At 45.9% G+C, this 23,792-nt stretch overlaps 1 protein-coding gene across 2 annotated transcripts in view; it reads left to right on the top strand.

Moving 5' to 3' along the window:
- The window catches only part of itgb6 (integrin, beta 6), a 105,027-nt gene that overhangs the window by 12,777 nt on the left and 68,458 nt on the right, over window positions 1-23,792 (top strand). For both annotated transcript variants that reach the window (XR_015078192.1, XM_085986390.1), the window contains exon 7: window positions 11,031-11,126. Coding sequence is in view for 1 of the 2 variants with exons in the window: in XM_085986390.1 (XP_085842516.1) it covers window positions 11,031-11,126 (96 nt within the window). In the remaining variant the exon portion in view is untranslated. The remainder of the gene's footprint in view (window positions 1-11,030; window positions 11,127-23,792) is intronic.

Below are 23,792 nucleotides of genomic sequence, written 5' to 3'. Positions count from 1 at the left end.
CAGTGCCAAGTTTTTTGTGGGCTACCTGTACTTAGGTTCCAGTTCAAAGTTTAAAAATTCTTAACATATGCTTAATTGCAATAATTTAAGTTCCTGAAAAAGTTAGAAATATTTATTCTTTTAACAAAACTCGTGAAATATATATGCCATTCATTTAAATGAATAATTTTAGTTTTGATTGATGTAAATTTTTCAATCAAGTTCGCTTAGACCTGAAAATTCCAATTCATAAAATACCATGATTGTGGAGGATACCAAATGATTAAATGTGAAAACACAAAGTTCAATTCCTAGCAATTTTCTGCAAATAAAAAAAACCTCATGGCGTTTTGTGAAATAGGAACTGAAGATGTGGTGGTTAGATTTGGTGCCCATTCACACTCAATGGGCAGCAAATAATGGTGTCATGAGTACCACACGCCAACTGTTCCTCTAGCACTACCTCTTTACTGGTGTAATGAAAGTTAGCTTGTGTGAATATTGAAATCTAGTTTCCTTTTGGAAATGAGCATTTCTCTGCTTGTTCATTGAACATTTATATACTTTATTAAGGCACGCTTTCCTGCAGTCTTATCAATGACTGCTGTAGTAAAGTTGCACATAGAAGGATTTTATTTACTTTTTCTTTCTGTCTCTTTTAAATCTCTCTCTTAATCCCATCTTTCTTTCCCTCTCTTTATTTTGCTTTCTGTCCCTGACTTGACACTGAATTAACTGTTCTAACTGACATTTCCTGGTTCAGACACTGTGCTGCTCATTAACGATTCTTCAATCGGCTTGATTAAGGAGATACACAGTTGCTTGTCCTGTTCACATAGGTCACAGATCTCCCGTAGAAGGCACTACACCGAAATGGCTTTCTAATCACAGCAAGTTCCAATGCAAAATCCCATAGAAAGTCTGTGGACAAGTGTAAATGTAATGAATGGCTGGCACTATTAGTTCGCCCCCGAGAGCAAAACCCGGCCCATTATCTTTAGGCCCAAAGGCATCTCTGGGGACATGTTTGCTCCTGTCAATGCCCAAGTACCCGTGTTCACATAGAAACATAGAACAATAGGAGCAAGAGCTCCGCCATTCAATATGATCATGGCTGATCCTCTATCTCAATACCATATTCCCGCTCTCTCTCCATACCCCTTGATGCCTTTTGTGTCTAGAAATCTATCTATCTCCTTCTTAAATATATTCAGTGACTTGGCCTCCACAGCCTTCTGTGGTAGAGAATTCCACAGGTTCACCACCCTCTGAGTGAAGAAATTTCTCCTCATCTCAGTCCTAAATGTCCTACCCTGTATCCTGAGACTGTGACCCCTCGTTCTAGAACCCCCAGCCAGGGGAAACATCCTCCCTGCATCCAGTCTGTCTAGCCCTGTCAGAATTTTATACATTTCAATGAGATCCCCTCTCATTCTTCTAAACTCTAGTGAATACAGACCTAGTCGACCCACTCTCTCCTCATACGACAGTCCTGCCATCCCAGGAATCAGTCTGGTGAACCTTTGCTGCACTCCCTCTATGGCAAGTATATCCTTTTTTAGGTAAGGAGACCAAAACTGCACACAGTACTCCAGGTGTGGTCTCACCAAGGCCCTGTATAACTGTAGTAAGACACCCTTGCTCCTGTACTCAAATCCTCTTGCAATGAAGGCCAACATACCATTTGCCTTCCTAAATGCTTGCTGCACCTGCATGTTTGCTTTCAGTGGCTGGTGTACAAGGACACCCAGGTCCCTTTGTACATCAACATTTCCCAATCTATCACCATTTAAATAATACTCTGCCTTTCTGATTTTCCTACCGAAGTGGATAACTTCACATTTATCCACATTATACTGCATCTGCCATGTATTTGCCCACTCACTCAACTTGTCTAAATTGCCTTGAAGCCTCTTTGCATCCTCCTCACAACTCACAATCCCACTTAGTTTCGTGTCGTCAGCAAACCTGGAAATATTACATTTGGTTCCCTCATCCAAATCATTGATATACATACCAACTAACAATTCAGTAGTCAATTTAATACATTTCCATCCTATATGGCCCTGAACATTGTGCAGTAGTCTTTTGTGTGTTAATTCCAGCCAAACATTTACTATTTTACCTTTATCCACAAGCTTAGTAATTTATCAAAATATTCTAATATATTTTTTAAATATGACCTTGGGTTGCTAAAGTCGTGCTAAGCATCTCCCATTAATCTACTCCCCTCAAGTGGTCCCTTATACAATCCCTCAGCATTCCTCGAAGAATGGCAGCACGGTGGCATAGTGGTTAGCACTGTTGCCTCACAGCGCCAGGGACCCGGGTTCGAATCCGGCCTCGGGTGACTGTCTGTGTGGAGTTTGCACATTCTCCCCGTGTTTGCGTGGGTTTCCTCCGGGTGCTCCGGTTTCCTCCCACAGTCCAAAGATGTGCAGGTTAGGATGATTGGCTATGATAAAATTGACCCTTAGTGTTAGGGGGATTAAATACGTGGGGTTACGGGGATAGGGTGGGATATGTGTTGGTGTAGGGGGATCGGGTGGGATATGTGTCGGTGCAGGCTCGATGGGCCGAAATGGCCTCTATCTGCACTGTGGGGTTTCTATGATTCTGTGATTCTGTGAATTTTCCCAGAATCAACATTAAAACTTACAGGTCAAAAATTAGCTTGTCATTTGCCTCATTTTTGAAGATGGGAGTTACATTTACTACCTTACGGTCTTCTGGGATCAATCTTGAGTCCAGTAATCTCTGGGAAATACCTGTAAGTGGACCCACACTCACCTACTCCAACGTCTTTAAAATCGTGGGTATAAACTGTCAGGGCCATATGCCTTATCCACCTTCAGCATCTGTAATATATTTAATAATTGCTCTTTTGTGATTCAAAAAAGTCAGTTCTGTCCATGAGATTTGTTATAAAACCATTCTGATATTATATCATAGCAGTTCTCATGTAAATGCTTGCTGCTGCCTTTGCTGTTTTGCAGTAACTGTGGGGGCGATTTTGCCAATGGGGGCGCGTTGGAGGTGGGACTGCTGCTTGTCGGGTTGAAGTCCCGCATCCATCAATTTGTGACCAACCCACGCTATTTTCTCTTGATAGGCCTTGTTAAGCCCGCTCAGCGGGCTTAGCAGGCCAATTAAGGGAAAGCCAGTTACAGAGAACGTCAGCGTATGACATTTAATCTGGCAAAAATGTTTGACAGATGAATTGTTATCGTTTGACAGCTCTGTGAAGCTGTCAAACACTGACATTCTCTGTAGTTTGATGAGTTCTTGAATTCAAGACTCATCAAACCTCTTTGTTTTGCAGAAATTAGATGGTTGTTGCATTGGAGAATGCAACAGCATCTGTCATCTCTGCCACGGAGGTGCGAGACTCTCCGCATACCCAACTCTTGAAGCCTGCAGGAAGAAACAAAGGTAAGTAAACTTTTACTATCACTTTCCACTTACCTCACATACTCACCGCTCCACACTTGCACCCATCACTTACCTTCACAGCGCACTTTTGCACCCCTCTGAACCCTGCAGACCCACTACTCACCTTGGTGACCCTGGCGGGGTTTGCAACCTTCGGGAAGCCCGCACTTTTGTGGGCAAAATGGGGATAATCCTCTTATCTGCCTGTTAACAGGCAGCTAAGTGGCTGTAATTCCCTTCCCGTCTCCAAGGAGACGGGACCTGGTGCGGGCCAGCTACCCGCCTCCTGGCAAGATGGCACAGAGGAGGGTTAGGGGCGGGTTGGGCACCCGCCCCCAAATTCTACTATTTTCCTGGCAGTCCCGCCTCCATACCCGCCTCCCCAGGGCTGGCAAGATCGCGCCTCAGGTAAAAAAAGGAATGGGGTACTTACCTGAGACTAGGGGGGAGAAATTGGGTTGCTTTGTGCCTCCCGTTAGTGCTCCCGGGAGGTGCAAGTGGGGCACAAAGCCCCTAGCGCCCAGGCACGGCGCCGCTTACGCCTCCTCTGAAATTCAGTGGGAGGTTAGCGGCAGCGGTAGCCAGTCGCACCCCGTAGCGCTGTTGGGTCGTGCCCTCTGACCTATCACTGGACGATATGTCCAACAGGTTCAGGGTGGTGTTTTTGCAGCCGCGGCAGCGCTACTTAAAGGGCACCTACCCCCTTCCCCTTTTTTCTTCGGGGTGCCGGCCGCGATCGCTCATCCCAGCACTTCTCTTGAGTGCTGGGCTGTTTTCCCGGCACCCCACTCCCCAATGGTCCAGCAGGGCCCCGGTGCATGCAGCGCTAGGCCCCGCCCCTTTAATCAGGGGAGGAAGCCTGCAATTACGCGGCGCAACATGCCGACGCCCGTGGTGCTGTTGCACGTAGCGCTGCGAAATTCACTGGTAGCGCCCCAAGAAGGAGGGGGAGTTCCTTCGGTCTCCCATCAGAATCGCAGCGGGAGACTGGCAGAACCCCTGAGGATTTTCAGGGCTCTTTCATTCAGAATTCCACAATTCAGTGGTGTAAATCTCATTGAAATACAGAATTTCTGTATGACATCACTGGAATAAAAATGGTACATAGGTTAACTGCTTCTTCTCCCTGTCTAAAGTAAAATAGGTTAAGCAAACAATTTTTCAGGAAGACACCTCATAGGCCTTTAAATATTTGTTACCAGTGTATTTGACTTCCATTATAAAGAGCCTGTGGAAGTATTGAAAGCGTAAAAGATTTTCCAACAGCTTTCTCATTTGGATTTCAACTTGTGAATAGAGTTGAAATATTTTACTGAAACCTTACTAAGTACATTTCATGAGCAAGCCTGTACCTACCTTTAATAAATACAGACTCTGACTCATTCAGAAGTTACTTTGGGTCACATGTACCATTGACCATGGCTTTGTGACGACCATACACTGCGAAATGTAATTATGACTCAGGGCTGCGTTTCCTTCTGTCACAAATATCCTGTTCCTTATTTTGAACTAAAGGTGATGTGGCTCAAAATTTCTGAGAATCTATTTGCTTCCAGTTTAAAATGGAAAGTACCAAGTCATGAAGTGTAGGTGAATTGTTCCGTACGCATCAGATATGTTTATGGATCATGATTAAGGTTTTCACGTACTATATATATTTTTGCTGTATTTTGTAACAATAAATTGCAATTTTATGCTGCCTTTAATGGTGCAAAACATTCAAGGATGCTTCAATAGGGAACATGGAAATGGCACCTACTAAAAGTTAGTATAGAGTTAGGAAAGCTGCCTGAGGAAGATGTGGCTAAACCGGCAGTTACAGCAAGGCAAGGACTGCTGCATCCAGGAGGTAAGTGCCTTTATACCTACCTCCTGGATCCAGGGTCCCTACCTAACCCACCCCCCGCTATCGGAGACTCCCTCACGAGGCCTCCAATCACCTTCCTGGACCCCCCCCACTTACCGATGGTGCTATGGCCAGCCCCAATCTTCTTTCCCCGCCGCGCACCCCCCCCCCTCCCCCCAAACAATCTCTGATGGCGAGCCCCGATCTGATCTTCTCCCCCCCCTCCACTGGCATGATCCTCCAGTGGCCGGCCACGATCTTCCCTTCACCTTCCACCGCCTCCCCCCCGCCCCCGCGATTCTCCAGTGATCGGTCACAATCTTCCCTTCACCACCCCTTCCCCCCCCCCCGATTCTCCAGTGGTCAGCCACGATCTTCCCTTCACCCCCCCCCCCACTGTCCTCCAGTGGTCGGCCACGATCTTCCCTCCACCACCCCTTCCCCCCCCGATCAGCTGATCCTGATCCTCCCTCACCCCACCTCCCTCCCCCAATCTACTGCCATCAACCCCCCCCCCCCCCGCATATTCTCTGAATGGCCAGGCCCGACACTCGATCTTCTTCCCGAGCCCCCGATCCTCTTAACGGCCCGGCCCCCATGCGAACCCTCCCTCCTTCTTCTGGGTAGCCTAGTGCCGCAGGCCTACCCGCCCGGAGCTAGCCAGCCTTTCAATTTGTTTGGCTGCGGGTGGGAAACAGAGGCCTCACATGCAAATCAGCCCCTGCCGTTAAAGTCAGCAGGGCCTGCAGGAAACCAGGCCTCCCGGGTTTCCCGACCGCCTCAGAGTCCTCCGCCCCCAACCCACCTTCCCCATTAAAATCCAGCCCTTTGTGTCAGACAGGTACTTGAACAACACAGGGCTCGATTTTGTCACTGGGGCGGGCTGGGGGCGTGTCAGCCGCTTTTCGTGTTATCCACCCGACTCCACTTTGATGTGGGGGGAAAATGCAATTTTCACCTAATTGGCCTATTGATTCCCAGTGTGTGGGAACCCCTGGCCCAATGAGTCTTTCCATTCTGAAAGTCGCCTCCGATGACATCATCAATGCTGCTGGATTTAAGGCCTGCAAGCAGCCTTGCTTCTTCTGCAGACTTTAAACTTTATGGCCAGTGATGTGATCGATTCATTCAGCCAATATGTCCAGCAATAGGCCAAAGTCTGCACCAAGATTCGATGACGCCGCCCTGCAAGCTCTGGTGGAGGGAGCAAGAGGAAGTAAGGAGGTGCTCTTCTCTTCCTCAGGGAAAAAAAATCCTCTCCAGCAGACGAAAGCTGTGTGGATGCAAGTGGCCCAGGAGGTCAACTCGCTGACTATGTGCCGCAGAACCTGGCTGCAGTGCAGGAAGAGGTTTCATGACGTTCTGCGCACTGGAAAAGTGAGTATGACTTTCCCATCACCCTCAATCTGATCCCCATTGCCTCTCCTCACCAGCACTCAGCTTTGACAACCTCTTCCTCCACATCCCACTTGACACTGACATCCCTGCACCCTTACCCATTCCCTCTCTCTCTATGGTCACATTCACCTAACTATTCGACTATGCAGCCCCCACACTCCCTATCGCTGTGATGCTATGAAAACAACTTACAACACACAGGGAGGGCCCTTGGTCTTGCCACCTCACTCCATTGTTGTCTCCTTCTAGCCATCAATGATATGGATTCTCTACACTCACTCCTTCATTCTCACTCAAACTCCACTTGTCTTCCTCATTGCAGGAAAAGAGAGCTCACAATAAGAGGGAAAGAGCGAGGACAGGAGGAGGGCCACCCTCAGTAGCCCAGCTCACCCCCTGGGAGGAGGCGGCCCTGGAGATCGTGGGAGTAGAGGAGGATGCGCAAGTGGGGGACAGACAGACGGGTGCATCAGAGCAAGCTGGTGACAGAATAGTTTATCATCTCTCTCATTGACATTGCATGAGTCACTGATAATGATTCTGATGCTCTAACAGATTGATTTTTGATCATCTGCAATATTCAATGTGCATGTAACCTTGGCCTCACATCTCTGACTCTTTCCTTTACTTCCCACAGCACCATCGAAAGCCCCCATCCTCACTATCCAGGAGGAACTGCCTGAGCCTCTATACTCCTCAGAGGAAGTTGCAACCTCTGAGGGCGCAGCGTCAGCAGAAATAAGCGCACCCAGCACCAGCGCAGACACTCACACCTCGGTGGTACCTTTGCGAGATAGAGTAGAGTTGTCACCTGGTGTATCACAGCTCACAAGTGAGCTTCAGCAGATTGTGGAGACAGGGACAGCAGTGGAGAGTCCTAGTTGGAGGGCGCAGGACTCTGCCAGCTCGGCTCAGCTGCATGTCGACCCTCTGCCTCCGGGTCCATCCAGAAGAGCGGTGCTGGAACTCCAGGAAGAGGTGCAGGAGTCTCTGGCAGGTTTTGTCTCCAGGGTCGCTGCGAGTGTGGAGCGAATGGAGGAGTCCATCGCGAACATGAGCAGAGCCTTTGTGGAGGCGTTGGCGCATGAACGCATCACCATGGAAAGGATGGCAACCTCCATGGAAAGGATGGCTACCTGCATGGTAAGGCTCACTACCGTAGAAGAGAGGATGGTTACGGTAGAGGAGAGGATGGCTATGTCCATGGAGGAGCTTAGTCGCCAGGGTATGGGAAACATGGTCTTTGTTCAGAATAAACTGACATCTTTTGAGGAGCGATGGTCAGCTGTTGAGCAAACAAACCAGACCTTCAGGCAAGTCCTCAGGAGTAGGACTTCCAGTACAGAAATGGGTCCCCATGGCCCCCCTGAATTGCAGCAAGGTGCTGTCAAGCCACTTGCTAGCTCTGAAGTGGGGCTGACCCATGAGAGGGATGTTGGTGGCAGACAATAAGGAAGTGGGGGCTCCTCTCCAAGCGCTCACACGACCATGCCACTGCAAAGTCCTCGGTCAGAGCCCCACCAGAGTCCCCACCCAACTGAGATCGGCGTCTCAACCCCTGCACAGCAGCAGGAGCAGCAGACTGTTGCCGAGCCCTCACAGGATCGCAACCCCAGAGGATGCCCACCAAAGATGTTGAGACAGGAGCAGCAAGAAAGTGAGCAAGGGGCCTCCATATCTGCTGAAGCCACAGGGGAAGCACCACGTAGGAGCACGCGTAAGAGGAAGATAATGCACAAGTAGTCACAAGGGTAGTCACTTGGGTGTCATGTTGTGTTTATTTTTGAAATGCCATCAGTTGCTTGTTTTGATTTAAAAAATTCTGATGGCAAACTGTTGCAGTTGTGGCCTGTGTCATTTCGCAAATGGGACTTCCACACTGAGGGCTTAAGGCGACTTGCAATTGTCAGTATGGTGGTCAGGGTGATAGGAATCCGCAGGTTCTTGGCCATTGTCAATGCTCTGGTAAGAAGGTGCAAGACAAAAGTTTTTGATTGGCCAGGCTAAGCAAATCTGGCCAAGATGAGTGTGTCCCTTGCATCCCGGCCAGCAATGTGCTCACATGCTGCTGGCGTTGGTTGATGCGCCTCTGCAAGCTGGTCGTTGTCGCTCTCCTCCTCCTCATCTGAGGAGGCTATGTGATGAGCCACTTGTTCCTCAGGCATCTGCAAGCCACGATGCTGTGCCATGTTGTGAAGTGCACAGCAAACCACGACGATTCTGGAGACCCTGGCTGCTGAGTACTGCAGGGCTCCACCTGATCTATCCAGGCATCTGAAGCGCATCTTCAGCAAGTCGATGGTTTGCTCAATTAAGGATCTGGTGGAAATATGGCTGGAGTTGTAGCGCTCCTCAGCTTCATTGGATGGCCTCCTCAATGGCGTCATTAGCCATGTCTTCAGGGGATAGCCCTTGTCTCCAAGTAGCCATCCGTTAAGTTGGTCTGGCGGACTGAAGAGCGGAGGCACACTAGACTGGCACAGGATGAAGGAGTCATGGCAACTGCCAGGGTACTTGGCAAAAACATGCAAAATTTCCTTCTTGTGGTCACACACCAGCTGTACGTTGAGGGAGTGGAAGCCCTTGCGGTTGACAAAAATACCTGGATTGTGATGGGGTGCCTTAAGGGCTACATGTGTGCAGTGAACGACGCCCTGCACCCTTGGAAAGCCTGCCAGATTGTCAAACCCAACCGCACGCGCGGTTACACTGGCTTGATCCTTGGAGAAATGGATGTGATTGTGCGCGATGGCAAAGAGGGCATCGGTTACCTGCGTGATGCAAGTGTGTGCGGCCGCCTGGGAGATGCCGCTGATGTCTGCTGCTGATCCCTGGAATGAGCCTGAAGCAAAAAAGTCGAGTGCGGTGGTGACTTTGACGGCCACTGGTAAGGGGTGTCCACCTGCTCCTCTGGGCTCCAGGTCTTGCTGCAGATTTGCGCAATGCAATGGGGAGAGGGGTTTCCCAGGAGGTCACACTGGAGATGGGTGTCAGGCTCCAAACTTCCACAACAATGAGCATGCGTGCTAAAAGTTCCCCCAGACCTGAGACAACAAAGTTCTGCCACCTGCAAATGAAGATTGCTGAAAACTCCTTTTTAATGGCGGAGCTGCAGCTGGTAGTAAGTAACCCACTTGTGCTACTGCCAGGTTTCACTGGCGTGTTTCAGAGGAGGCGTGCAGCATGTGGGAAAACTGTTAAAATCACAAAGGACCCTTAAAATGGGATTATAGAGGTACTTAACTGGTTGTTAAGGTCCTTAAGGGCCCATCCCGCCTCTTGGAGGCAGGATGGAAATGGGGTCAGAAAACACGCATTTGGGAAAATTGCTCGGAGGCGGGATCGGGCCCACCCGCCAGGTTTTGCGATTTTAACGCCTCACACGCCTCCAATCCCGCCTCCTCGGACTGGCAAAAATCGAGCCCACAGTGTCTGTCGTGGAGTCAAGGGTGATGGTGGGGAGGTAAAACTGTCGCTAGCTTTTCTATGTACTATGTAGGTTTTTGCTGTATTTTGTAACAACAAATTGCACTTATATAATACAAATGGAAAGTGGCCCCATGCTTACAAACAATAATTGCAATAGGCAGTATGGTAGATGAACAAAAGGATGGGGCCCAAGGATTGGGACCTAAGGCCATGTTGGAAGTAGTCTTGTGGAAGCAGAGGAGGGCAACAAGATTAATTCCCAGTATGAAACATCTTAGTTACCCAGATAGACTCAATAAGCTGGGTCTGTATACTTTAGAAAAGCATAGATTAAGGGGTAATTTGATCAAAATAATGAAAGGACTTGATTCTGTTTATGTAGATTAATTATTTCAACTGAATAGGTTAGGGAGGACCAGAGGTTACACTTACATGTTACGCAAGGGTAGAACTAGGTTGGAAGTTAGGCGGTTCTTCTTTTCCCAGAGAATAGTGGACCTGTGGAAAATGTTACCAGATTGTGCGGTGAACGCGGATTTACTGTATTTACTTCAAGGGAGAGCAGGACCTGTTTCTGGCTGGGGCAGAGATCATCTCATGCAAGAGGTAGGTATCCTGTAACATAAATCAGGGACAATATGATCTCCTGGACTCGTTTTGGTTGCCTAAGGGGCTTGGAGAGGAATTTTCCAGTTCTTTTTTCCCTAATTGGTCTGGGTTTTTATCTGGTTTTTTGCTTCTCCCAGGAGATTGCATGGCTCCGGGTGGGTGAGTGGGTAGTGTATTCAGTATGATGCCTCAGGCATCACAACTGTGCAGGACAGGCTGGATGAAGCAGTAGGTCTTTTCCTGTCCGTCATTTTTGTACATTGTTATACTGTCCAACTGCATTGTAAATGCCCTGAATATTTTCATTTTACATTTTTTTTTAAATTTATATTTGTAGGAATATCCCTCGCTGGGGCAACTAATAGAAAAGCTTGTGGAAAATAATATCCTGCTGATTTTTGCTGTGACAGATAAGCAGCTGAACATATACAAGGTAATTTCATTCACTATTTTAACTGAAAGAATTGACGAAACTTTAATGCTTAATAAACAACGTATTTAAAGAAAATTTCTGGAGGCATCAGTTTTGGAAGCAAAATGGTGAAATTGCATTTCAAAGTGAGTTAAAGTCTTATAAAGTAGAATGCTGTGGACTATAAGGAATCACAGTATGATTCTTAGGTACAGATACAGCACTGAATACCTATAATTTGTAAGTGTAATGGGAAAAACAGAATTTTCCACTTTTACGGAATTTTGGTGCAACGCATACATCAGGGAAAAGGAAATAGATGGATATTGAGGAAGGGGCAATTAGAGTCGGAGGAGGCTCATGCGGAGTATAAATACCGAATTCACCAGTTGGGCCAAATCAGCTGTCTCTGCTGCAGATTCTATGTAATTCTAGGTAATCTTTGGTTTTGCCTGACTTCCACCCGCCATAAGAAAGCACCCCTGACTCCAGCCAATTTTCCAGTCTCAGGGCCATTTTCATTTTTCAGACAGGCTTCCTGGCATCTACCAGAGCAGACAGTGATTTACTGCTGCAGGCCTCAGAGTGCTGCAGTGTAGCTTAGTCAGTGCAGTCTAGTGGTTAGCACTGTTGCCTCACAGCACTAGGGACCCGGGTTCAAATCCGGCCTCGGGCGACTGTCTGTGTGGAGTTTGCACATTCTCCCTGTGTCTGCGTGGGTTTCCTCCCACAGTCCAAAGATGTGTGGGTTAGGTTGATTTGGCTATAATAAATTGACCCTTAGTGTTAGGGGATTAAATGCGTGGGGTTACGGGGATAGGGTGGGATATGCGTCGGTGCAGGCTCGATGGGCCGAAGTGGCCTCTATCTGCACTGTGGGGATTCTGTGTGTGTGTGAAATCTGAAAATTTGAAGGAAAAAAATGCATCTGATTGTATTGAGGGACAAACAGGTGCTTCTTACACCCAGCGTTTCCAGGACACAAATGATGGGAACTTCTTTGGATAATGCACTTCAGTTATTTGTAATATATTACGATATGCCAGCCCATAAGTGGGCAAATGTATTATACATTCCCTGTCAATTTTGGTGGGAAATCGAAAAATGTTGTAGTGAACAGAGCAGTTCCCAAAGTTTGAGTTTGTTGAGGTACCAGTGTAACTTGAGCAGAAAATCTAGAACAGTTATTTGCACTATGATACAGAAAATGTAAATGAAACAGTACTAATTCAATAAACTATGAATTTTTTATAAGGTTTCATTTGATTTCATTTTTCATTACTTTACTTTGTATTCATCAAAATGAGGGTTGTTAGCTTTTGGAAATTAAATACTTTTCCATTTTGATAACCAGTGGCAGCGTCAGGCCGTCCCATAGCATGAGTTAGATGCAGTATAAAGTTCCCTCCGCTCCGCACAGTAATTGCTTTAACACCAAACACAGAACCAGACCCCTGTACAGTAGCAAGTGATGTTTTCCATTTCACCAGTCATCCTGTGGCCTCTTATTGCTATTTAGTGCACAATATGGGGACATTTTGTCTTGTGGGCCCCTGACCACAAAGAATTAGGTTGAGACTGACCAAACTAATTTCCCACACAATTGCAAACAGACAGTGGAGACTTTCATCCGATCAGTTTGGGTCCGATTCAAACTTAGGCTGTGGCACTGAAAGGCCAGTGTGTTCAACCCACTATACCAGCCAGTACCCCAAATTTTTGTTAATTCCTGAGAAATTATACATGGCTGGACATTAAAACAATTTTTTCATCAAAATATGCAATGGGTGGTTTATCAGAATCTAGACATCTCTGAGTAATCTCTTTAATTTAAAAAACATACATTTATAACACAGAGCTTACAATCATTAAGAGAAATTATCCTGGGTCTGCGGCCTGGCGCATTGGATTGCCTGGATGCTGTTAATATTGGAAAATCAGGAAAGTTGGAGCACAAACTTGTAAAGGAACACATCTGATTTTTCGATATCCACTGTGCCCGACAACCTGTGCACCTGGGTACAGACCCAGGAGAATCTCCCCTGTTATATCTACATGTTGCTGAAGCAGTGTAAACACAATCTAAACATGACTCTGGCTTGGTCCTCAATCTAACCTTGTAGCAACCCAGCCAAATGCAGCCTATTTCACAGGGCTAGTGTTAAATCTAGACAATGACACTTCCAAAATCACTCACCTTTGCTCTATGAATCATATAAAATGAAACATGGAATTTCATTTTTTATTTGTTGAAGGTAATTCATTGCTCACAATAGTAGAGCATGCCTTCAGTTTATCATACAATGGGCCATATATTCTGATCCCTATGGGTGTGTACGCGCTGTGTTCAGGCATGCCACGCGCATGCGCAGAAAACCAGCATTTCCGATCTGTCAAGAATGTTCTTGACAGATCGGACACCTGCCCTGGAGAAGGGCCTCTGCAGGTAAAGAGTTCCGCTTTCTGGAGAACCTCCGCCCGCAGAAAACCCTTAGAAATCTTAGAGTTGAAAAAAAGTTTTAAAAAAAATGTTTTCACTCTTTTATCATTTAAAAATACTTTAAAAAAGGTAAGTTTATTTTTAGCCCTGTAAAAAACTTTTAATTATTTTTTTCAAAAAATTAAATTTTTGTTTAAAATATTTAATTTATTGTAATTTCAACTCATTTTAAAAATGTCATTAAGAAAAAATGTATTTAATGTTTTACAGGGTTTTGGGGTGATCTCCATTCATATATTTGACAGGTCTATCTGTCAAGTGTGTGAAGGGAGATTCCCTTCTTTGTTTGCCCCCCATGGCCCACGTGATCCCAGGGACGCTTGCGAACCGCATGCGCCGCTGGGATACATGGGCCCTGCACATTTCGAGTTGGAGAGGCCCAAGAACGGAAGTATATGCATCTCGGGAGCCTTCGGGTAAGTCCGTAGATTTTTTCCAGATCGGAGGCCTCCGCACGCAGAAAGCCTCTGATCGGAAAATACAGGCCAATGTTGGTAAGACTATGTTAAACAGAATCAAATTAAGCTCTATTGGTATAAAACATACTCATTAATCTTAAGAATTGCTGTTTGTTTAATTTATTTTAGCATATGTGCAAACAGTAAGGATTTTACACATGTTTAGCCGTCATAGCCCTGAGCCTGTCTTACTAGGTGGCTGTGTAGACAGGCCTCTCCTTAGGGCACTGTGGATCTTATCTCTGAGTGCTAAGAGTCCTGCAGCCTATTACACACGCACAGCTCATGCCCTCTACTTTAATCAGGTATGTTAAGATGTGTGTGGAAGAATCTCTTTCAAGTGAACTCCCTGTGGAAAATCAGTGCTGTTCTTTGCATTTTGCTTAAAAAGTATCAGATTCAGTGATTGTCACAGAACCTCATTTTCCTTTAGGTGTGATCCACTTACACAGAAAGCAGTTCCACAAATTATATTTACAGCTGTCAGTTTCTTTCAAATCTCAGCAACCTTCTTTCTCTTGAGGCACACATGCCAACCTAGAAAACCAGCAGAAGCTAACCAATAGCTTCAAAAAGCTGGCAGTTCAATGACATATAATTAACAGGCAAGAACCACTCAATTCTGTAATCAGACAGCCATACAGTCTGTGTGTGGGCCTACAGCCTCTTACATTTAACAGCAGCAATCATGTTCAAGCTACACAAATAAAATTTGTACGTACCTACGAATTTAACCAACATGGTAGCTGCTACTAAAATAACTGATTGTGAAACAGGATATTTTATATGGCTAGCATTTAAGTGCCATCACTTCAATTGTTGCATTGGCCCAGAAATTCGGGTCGGGGGCTTCCCGCGGGTGCAAGCCCCCGACCTGCACTTGCCTAGCGCGCCGGCCGTTGAGCTGTGGGCCCGCGTGGGATTCCGATCCTGTGCCTCCTCCAGCTGCCGGCGCGCAGTGCTTGCGTATTCCAGGGGCGCAGTTAGTTTGATGCGTCCCCTGGGATCACATGGGCCATGGAGAGCCAATGATAGCAGGGAAATGCCCATTCATAAAATTGACAGGAAGAGCTGTCAAAACTATAAACACTATAAGCCCCAAAACATCACTAAAACTTCAAATACATTTTCTTTTAAATCACATTTTTAAAATAACTATAAATTACATAAAATAACTATTTTAAACAATTTAAATTTTTGAAAAAAATAATTACATTTTCTAACAGGGCTAAAAATAAACTTACCTTTCTTTAATCCAGAAGGACTTGGACTAATAATCTGGAAACATGAGTTCAAATCCCACCATGGCAGCTGGGGAATTTAAAATTCAGTTAATTAAATAAATCTGGAATAAAAAGCTAGTATCAGTAATGGTAACCATGAAACTACCCGATTGTTGTAAAAAAACATCTGGTTCACTGATGTCCTTTAGGGAAGGAAATCTGCTGTCCTTACCTGGTCTGGCCTATATGTGATTTCAGACCCACAGCAATGTGATTGACTCTTAACTGCCCTCTGAAATGGCCTAGCAAGCCACTCAGTTGTATAAGGCGGCTCACCACCACCTTCTCTAGGGCAATTAGGGATGGGCAATAAATGCCGGCCTTGCCAGTGTAGTGTATGTGCCTTTAAGAGCCCCAGGTGTGCTGTGGTGCCGGTGATTGCCACTCGGGCTATATAAGCCTGTGTATTGTGTATATCCGTTAGAACCCCCCCCCCCCAGACTTTGCTTAGTAAATACCTATGAACCAACTCCTGTCTTCAGTGTCTTTATCAACACACGGACACTACAGTGGCGACGAAGTGGAAACAGACTTACTTGCAATTCGGCAGCACCTCAAGGACATCGATTCCTTGGGCGTCCTGAAGACTCAAGGAAGTGAGAGAAGCTGTGGTTTCACCAGCTGGCCAAGCTGGTGGCAGGTACTGCGCTAATCCTTCCTGGGCGTCAGGCTGGGGCTCCAGCGGCTGGCTCTACAGCTGAGACAGGCAGCGAAATCGGAGGCAAGCAATAATGTACTGGGAGGGAGCACTCGGGAGATGGCAAGCAGGTCAGCGTTCAGACCTGGAGAGAAACTCCGGCGGGAACGAGTCTCCAACAGTAAATAAAAAAATAAAACAAACGGAAACCGCAGTAACAGCGTTGTCATCGGCAGCAGCGGCGGGAAAGCACGGGAAGCGCCATATCTTTTCTACAGAAAAGAAAGAAAAGCGCGGGAAGTGCCATATCTTTTCTAAGATGCCTAATTCTGGCAATATTGATGTTTTTGATAACGAGATAGAGGATTGGACCACATATGTGGAAAGAGTGGAGGTATATTGCACCGCAAATGGAATAGAAGATGAAAAAAAAGCTTCAGTGCTTCTGGATCTAATGGGCGCAAAGACATACAAGCTGTTACGAAACTTAATCACTCCAGCCGAACCGATGGACAAGAATTTTGAGGAGATTGTTGATACCCTACACTGCCAATTCGAGGCAGGACTGGCAGATTCTCTGCGAGACAAATTCATCTGCGATCCCCTAAGTGTAGAAACACAAAAAAAGGTATCTTCTGAGAAAAATTTAACACTGGACAAGGCTTTCAGTGCAATAGGAGCTGCAGAGATACAGCAAAGGCCACAGGACTTCGGCACCCATGAAATGACACGGGGTTTCGAGAGATGTTATCGCTGCGGCAGATCCACCCATGACCAGAGGGACTGCTGGTTCAAGGAAAAAGCATGCAGGCGATGCGGAAAGATGGGACACATTCCACGTGTGTGCCGATCTGAAAACAAAAAATCCACTAACAGGAAAAGAATCAATAAGGAAAAGCACAGAAAGGTACAAATGATGACGGACAGTAGCTCCGAAGACCAGAAGAGCGATAGCGACTCCGGGAACAAGAGACTAAGCTCTCTCAAATTATATAATGTAATTGCCAAAGAAGATTACCAGACCATTTGGGTTACCCTCACAATAGCAGGGTCCCCAGTTAAAATGGAGTTAGATACAGGATCAGCTCTGACCGTCATAAATCGACGGGATTACGAGCGGCTATTTCCGCATATACCTTTAAAAGACACATCCATTATCTTGAAAACATATACGGGGCAGAAAGTATACCCCAAAGGAAAAATAAGGGTGCCTGTTGTATACAACGGCAAGGAAATACAGAAGTTGTATTTATACGTTCTACAAGATGGTGGTCCACCGCTGTTGGGACGTGAATGGATCAGAAAAATACGTTTAGACTGGCACTCCATTCAGGCACTGACGGTGACCAGTAAGGAAAAAAATGATGATGACGTCATACCTGAACGATTAAAAGACATCTTGGCCAACGTCAAGGAAGTATTTCAAGAGAAACTAGGAACCTTGAAAGGCATCACCGCCTCAATAAAAGTGGAAGATGCAGCAATTCCCAAGTTTTTTAAGGCAAGACCGGTGCCATACGCAATTCGTCCAGCAGTCGAGGCAGAGCTGGAGAATTTGGAAAAGGCAGGCGTATTATCTAAAATAGATTGGAGCGAGTGGGCAACACCCATCGTCCCAGTCATGAAGAAAGCATTGAAGAATGATAAATCTGAAGAACAGAGAAAAATTCGCATCTGTGGAGACTTCAAGGTGACTGTAAACCCGGTCCTTCACACGGTACAGTATCCTCTTCCGAGGATAGAAGATATTTTCGCCTCACTATCCGGAGGGAAATGTTTCACCAAAATTGACTTGGCACAGGCATATCTACAGATGGAGGTTGAAGAGGCCTCTAAAAAATATCTCACGATAAATACACACAAAGGTCTGTACCAGTACAATCGACTGGTTTTCGGAGTAGCATCCGCTCCAGCTATCTGGCAAAGAGCTATGGAGCAAGTCCTCCAAGGGATTCCGGGGACTCAATGCTACCTAGACGACATCCTTGTAACAGGAGAAAACGACAACGAGCACCTTGCCAATTTAGAGCAGGTGCTCACTAGGCTGAGAGAACGGGGCCTACGAGCAAATCGCCCCAAGTGCGAATTTTTCCGAAATCAAATATCATATTGTGGCCACATAATAAATAAGGAAGGGTTGCATAAGTCACCTGAAAAAATTGAGGCGGTCATAAAAGCCCCAGCACCTGAAAATGTTTCACAATTAAGGTCGTTCCTGGGATTAATAAATTACTATCATAAATTTTTACCGAACTTATCAACTCTTCTACACCCTCTTAATGAACTGCTACAAACAGGAGTAATTTGGAAATGGAACGAAGACTGCAAAAGTGCCTTCCATAAATGCAAAGACTTAATCACATCCAAAGAAGTTTTGGCTCATTACAACCCATCACTGCCAATCAGACTGGCGTGCGATGCATCCCCTTATGGCATAGGAGCAGTATTATCGCATAAATTCCCTGATGGCTCGGAACGGCCGATAGCTTTTGCGTCACGCTCATTGAACTCAGCTGAGCGTAACTATGCCCAAATCGACAGGGAAGCACTCAGCCTGGTATGGGGAGTAAAGAAATTCAACCATTACCTACACGGACAAAAATTTACCTTGTTGACTGACCATCAACCCCTCATCTCCCTGGCAAAGGGTACACATCGACTTTGCTGGTCCATTTATGGACTCAATGTTCTTAATCGCGGTTGATGCACACTCCAAGTGGCCGGAGGTAATAAAGATGTCCTCCACCACCACGGAAAAAACCATCACAGTATTAAGGACCATATTTGCCAGGAATGGGCTGCCGGAACAGATCTGTTCTGATAATGGACCGCAATTTGTGTCCGAAGAATTCAGAAAGTTCTTAAAAAACAATGGGGTTAAGCAGTACACGTCCGCCCCATACCATCCCGCCACCAATGGATTGGCTGAAAGGTTTGTCCAGACCTTCAAGAAGGCCATAAAGGCCATGGGTAATGAAGACATAAAACTTCAGCACAAGGTGGATAACTTCTTATTCGCATACAGGAATGCAACACATATGGTTACCAACCAAACTCCCGCCATGATGTTCTTCAATAGAAACCTAAGATGCCGGCTGGATTTGGTCAAGCCCAACATCAGAAAGGACGTGGAGAACCAGCAGTTTCAAGGCATGAATGAAAGGCCAACTAGAACCTTCCAGATAGGTCAACAAGTTTTGGCCCGGGACTACCGTACCGAGAAATGGCAGCCTGGAACTATCTGCACACGACTAGGACCACTGATGTATACCGCGGACATCGGAGAAAGCATAATAAGGCGCCATGCTGACCAAATCATAAAGTCATCCGAAAAGGGACAACCTACACCACAACTCTATACATCTAACGATGAAGTAGAGATACCCATATCTACCTCCGATCCGGTGATACTGGAACCCGATGAACCCGACACTGGCATTCAAGCCGAATCAGCCTTGCCAGAAGAACCTACTACACCACCAGAAACTACTACACCCTCGAGGCGTTATCCGGACCGAGTCAGGAAGCCTCCTGAGAGACTGACTTATAATTAATTAACTACAGCAATGTATATTATTTTGCTTATAACATGTAATTAATAATTACTTAAAATATGATGTACTGGTTAGCTAAAAGGGGAGGAATTGTAGTGTATGTGCCTTTAAGAGCCCCAGGTGTGCTGTGGTGCCGGTGATTGCCACTCGGGCTATATAAGCCTGTGTATTGTGTATATCCGTTAGAACCGCCCCCCCCCAGACTTTGCTTAGTAAATACCTATGAACCAACTCCTGTCTTCAGTGTCTTTATCAACACACGGACACTACAGCCAGCAATGCCCACATCCCGTGAATGAATAAAAAAAAAAAAAGTGTGACCCCGAGCTTCCGGTCGCCTGTCACTTTAATTCTCTGCTCCACTCCCACTCTGACCTCTCTGTCCTTGGCCTCTTACACTGTTCCAAGTAAGCTCGAGGAACATCACCTCATCTTTCGATTAGGCACTTTACAGCCTTCAGGACTCAACATCGAGTTCAACAATTTCAGACAATATCCTCGGCCAACATTTTTTTCCCCACATGGCAGCTGTTGATGATTCTGCCATTCCCATTTACACCTCATCTGGACTCAACTTTTGTTTCTTAACTTGTCCCATTACCATCTCCTTTTGCCTTGCACCGTCATCCCTTTTGTCTTTTAATCTCTCCTACCTTCCATCCTGTCACAGACCTTCCCTTTTGTTCTTTCCTCCCCTCCCCCCTTTCCCTGCCCCTGCACTTGCTTAAAAATCTGTTAAAACTCATGTTTTCCAGTTCTGACAAAGGGTGATTGACCTGAAACATTAACTCTGTTTCTCTCGCCACAGATGCTGCCTGACCTACTGAGTATTTCCAGCATTTTCTGTTTTTAATTCAGATTTCCAGCATCTGCAGTATTTTGCTTTTGTGCAGGTTCTCTCACTGGAATTCCAAAGGTTGACACCTTGCTATAATCTTTTCACCAAGAAAATTACATCATCATTTTAGATTACAATGCCTTTACAGTAAAATTCAGTTATAGAGATTGATTTTGGCCAGCAGAAGTGCAACGAGACCGGGGTGTCCTTGTGCACCAGTCACTGAAGGTAAGCATGCAGGTGCAGCAGGCGGTTAAGAAGGCAAATGGTATGTTGGCCTTCGTAGCGAGAGGGTTTGATTACAGGAACAAGGATGTCTTGCTGCAGTTGTACAGGGCCTTGGTGAGACCACACCTTGAGTATTGTGTGCAGTTTTGGTCACCTTATCTGAGGAAGGATGTTCTTGTCATGGAAGGAGTTCAGCGAAGATTCACCAGGCTGATACCTGGGATGGCAGGAATGACGTATCAGGAGCGATTGGGTCGATTGGGCTTGTACTCGCTGGAGTTTAGAAGAATGAGAAGGGATCTCATTGAAACTTTTAAAATTCTGACAGGACTGGACAGGCTAGATGCAGGAAGGATGTTCCCGATGGTCGGGGAGTCCAGAACCAGGGGTCACAGTCTAAGGATAAGGGGTAGGCCATTTAGGACAGAAATGAGGAGGAATTTCTTCACCCAGAGAGCGGTGAACCTGTGGAATTCTCTGCCACAGAAGGCAGCCGAGGCCAATTCATTAAATATATTCAAGAAGGAGTTGGATATATTTCTTAAGGCTAAAGGGATCAAGGGGTATGGGGAGAAAGCAGGGACAGGGTACTGAATTTGGATGATCAGCCATGATCGCATTGAATGGCGGAGCAGGCTCGAGGGGCCAAATGGCCTACTCCTGCTCCTATCTTCTATGTTTCCAAGTTTCAGCCTGAATTATCTCTACAACTGATCACTATAGCTGATTTCCCATGTGTACTTTTGCTCAGTGCTGAATGGCGCATTAAAGAGCTGTTTCATCAGCTGCTCAGCCTCCACCTTCAGCCTCTACCCTTAAACATTGGTTTTCCTGATCAATCTTCATTTTCAATGATTCAGACTCACAGCGGCAATCTGAGCAGAGTGCAACTCAGCTGTTTAAATTGCTGGTGAGCAACATTATTAAACAGCCAAGCAGCCCTGACTAACAGTTTAAACATTTGATTGATAACGTATAAAATGCCCAGCTTCAAAAATGAAGATTAAATGATCAACATGGATGATTCCAGAATTCCAATAAAACATTGTTTTATGGGTACACAATGACCAGATGGTCAAACAGTTGTTTAAAGCGTTGCTCAGTTGCTTTGCTGCAGTATACGTTGGAAATCGGGTTTGGAATCTTTGGTTCCATCTTCTCTTGCATCTTCAGAAATTAAATGTTCTCTGGAAAATAATCAGTACAACTGATTTGTACGTCATTATAATCGGTTGGGACAGTACATTCTTCAGTGTAATGCGATTTGTCATATGGAAATTGACCTTTACATTTGCAAGTAGTTTCTACTGCAAAAAGGTTCTTTTCCATGTTAATAAGCTAGAAAGTTTGTGTACTCAGTGTTGTAATAGTTTTTCCCCCAACATTGTTCGATGTACAAACACTTACTAGCAAATGCCCCTGTGGGAAATTATTTTGACGCAATTGTAAGAAATCATTTGTGATCTAGTAGTCATATTTTATATTGATATATACTGGCCTAGAAATTCAGTGGGCTGCGCCACCCGTTAGCGCCTTAAGAGGGCGCTAAGTGGGTCGGAAGCCACTGGCCACGCCTCCCGCTAAATTCAGCGGGATGCTAATGGCGGCGCTAGCCGTTAGCGCTGCGCTGCCACCGATGACGTCATCGGTGTGTGCAGCGCCCCGCTAACGCCCCGATCGCGATATTTAGATGCGCCCCCTGCTTTAATGCCGGACGCTATTTGCGACCAGTTCAGGGGGGCCTACCTGCGGCGGTAGAGGCACTAATTAAAGGAGAGGTGCGGGGTGGCCATTTTTTTTGCTGGCCGCCTGCCAGCTCCTCTCCGCGCTGCTGTCCCCGGCCTCCTGAGCACCCCCCCCGCGGAGTGCCGACTGCGTTCCAAGAGCTCGGCACTTCTCCTCGGTGCCGGGCTCTTTTGCCGGCACTCGCGATCCTCGATCGTGCTGCACAAGGCCCCTCCCCTTTAAGAAGGGGAGGAAGGCCTGCAGTACCGCAGCGCGCCGTGCCGCAGCATGTGGCACTGCAGCACGTTGCACAGCGATATTCAGCTGCAGCGCCCCAAGAAGGATGCGGGGCACCTCCAGCAGCGCCGTGCTTCCCTCTGGGGCGCGCAAACTGAATTTCCGGCGGGCGGCCGTGACTGCTTCTGGGGCGCCACTAAATTTCTAGGCCACTGTGTCTTGTTTAGATCATGGGGCAATCAATTGTTTAGTTTTTTAAAATTTGATTTCTCTTCTTTCAGAAATACCACATGTTACGCAAACCTTTGTGTCCCTGTTGCATCTTATTTTCACGACTTTGGTAAATAACATGACCCTTCTCTCCAAAACAGCAAAAATGAATTTAGGTGCAAGATCAGCAACAAGGTTCGGATAAGAGCAGCTCAATAGACATTCTCCATAATGTTGGGCTTGTGAACATGCATGTTGTAGCTGCAGGGTGTCCTTCATTAAAGTCAGGAACATTGCTGCAGTTGATAATTATTCTATTGGTATGATACTGGTACCATTTTGAGACAGTGTGGCGTTTCACTGTCCATTTGTATTGCTTAAATAAAACTTACAATTCTGCACATGCACACTTGTGTGCATCAATCACATGTTGATGTACACAGGTATGTTGAAACACACATTGATACAATTGCTCAAACTCTATCTTAATTAGATTAATTCCTGTTTGCTCTACATTCATTGTTTGCATTGGAGAACTGGTAAATAGTTTTCATTTTCTACATGTTTTCCCATTTTATATTTGCACTGACCTTTTCACTCATATTAACAACCTGAGAAAAATATATGATCCCTTTTGGTGTTTTAAGCAAGATCTTTCTTGTCAGTTTCATTGCTCAGACATATTGGTGGTAGCCTTTTCACATTTTGCAGTGAATTGTGGGTTGGCTTAATATTCATGTCGCTTTGGCCACCTTGACCTGCATTAATAGTGGTGCAGGACTGCCTCTTCCAGGTGATCTCAAAACACTTGGAAAACTCCAAACCTTTGTAAGTTTGACAGGTTTATACTTCTCACTATGCATCATTGCAATTTGGAAAACTATGTTCCATTGACACAAGGCATGCAGTCTAACTACAGCATTAAATCCCAGGTTGTGAACAGAGAGAATATTGAAGTAAATGGCTACCACATTTTAAACCAAAATCAACAACAAAGAACTGAATCAATTTGTTTAC

This window comes from Somniosus microcephalus, chromosome 4 (genome assembly GCF_052327205.1).
Source record: "Somniosus microcephalus isolate GS21.2 chromosome 4, FLI_Smic_1.0, whole genome shotgun sequence".
In the NCBI taxonomy this organism is placed as follows: Eukaryota; Metazoa; Chordata; class Chondrichthyes; order Squaliformes; family Somniosidae; genus Somniosus; species Somniosus microcephalus.
Note: the sequence above shows the minus strand (reverse complement) of the source record. Positions and strands in the feature narration are given on the sequence as shown.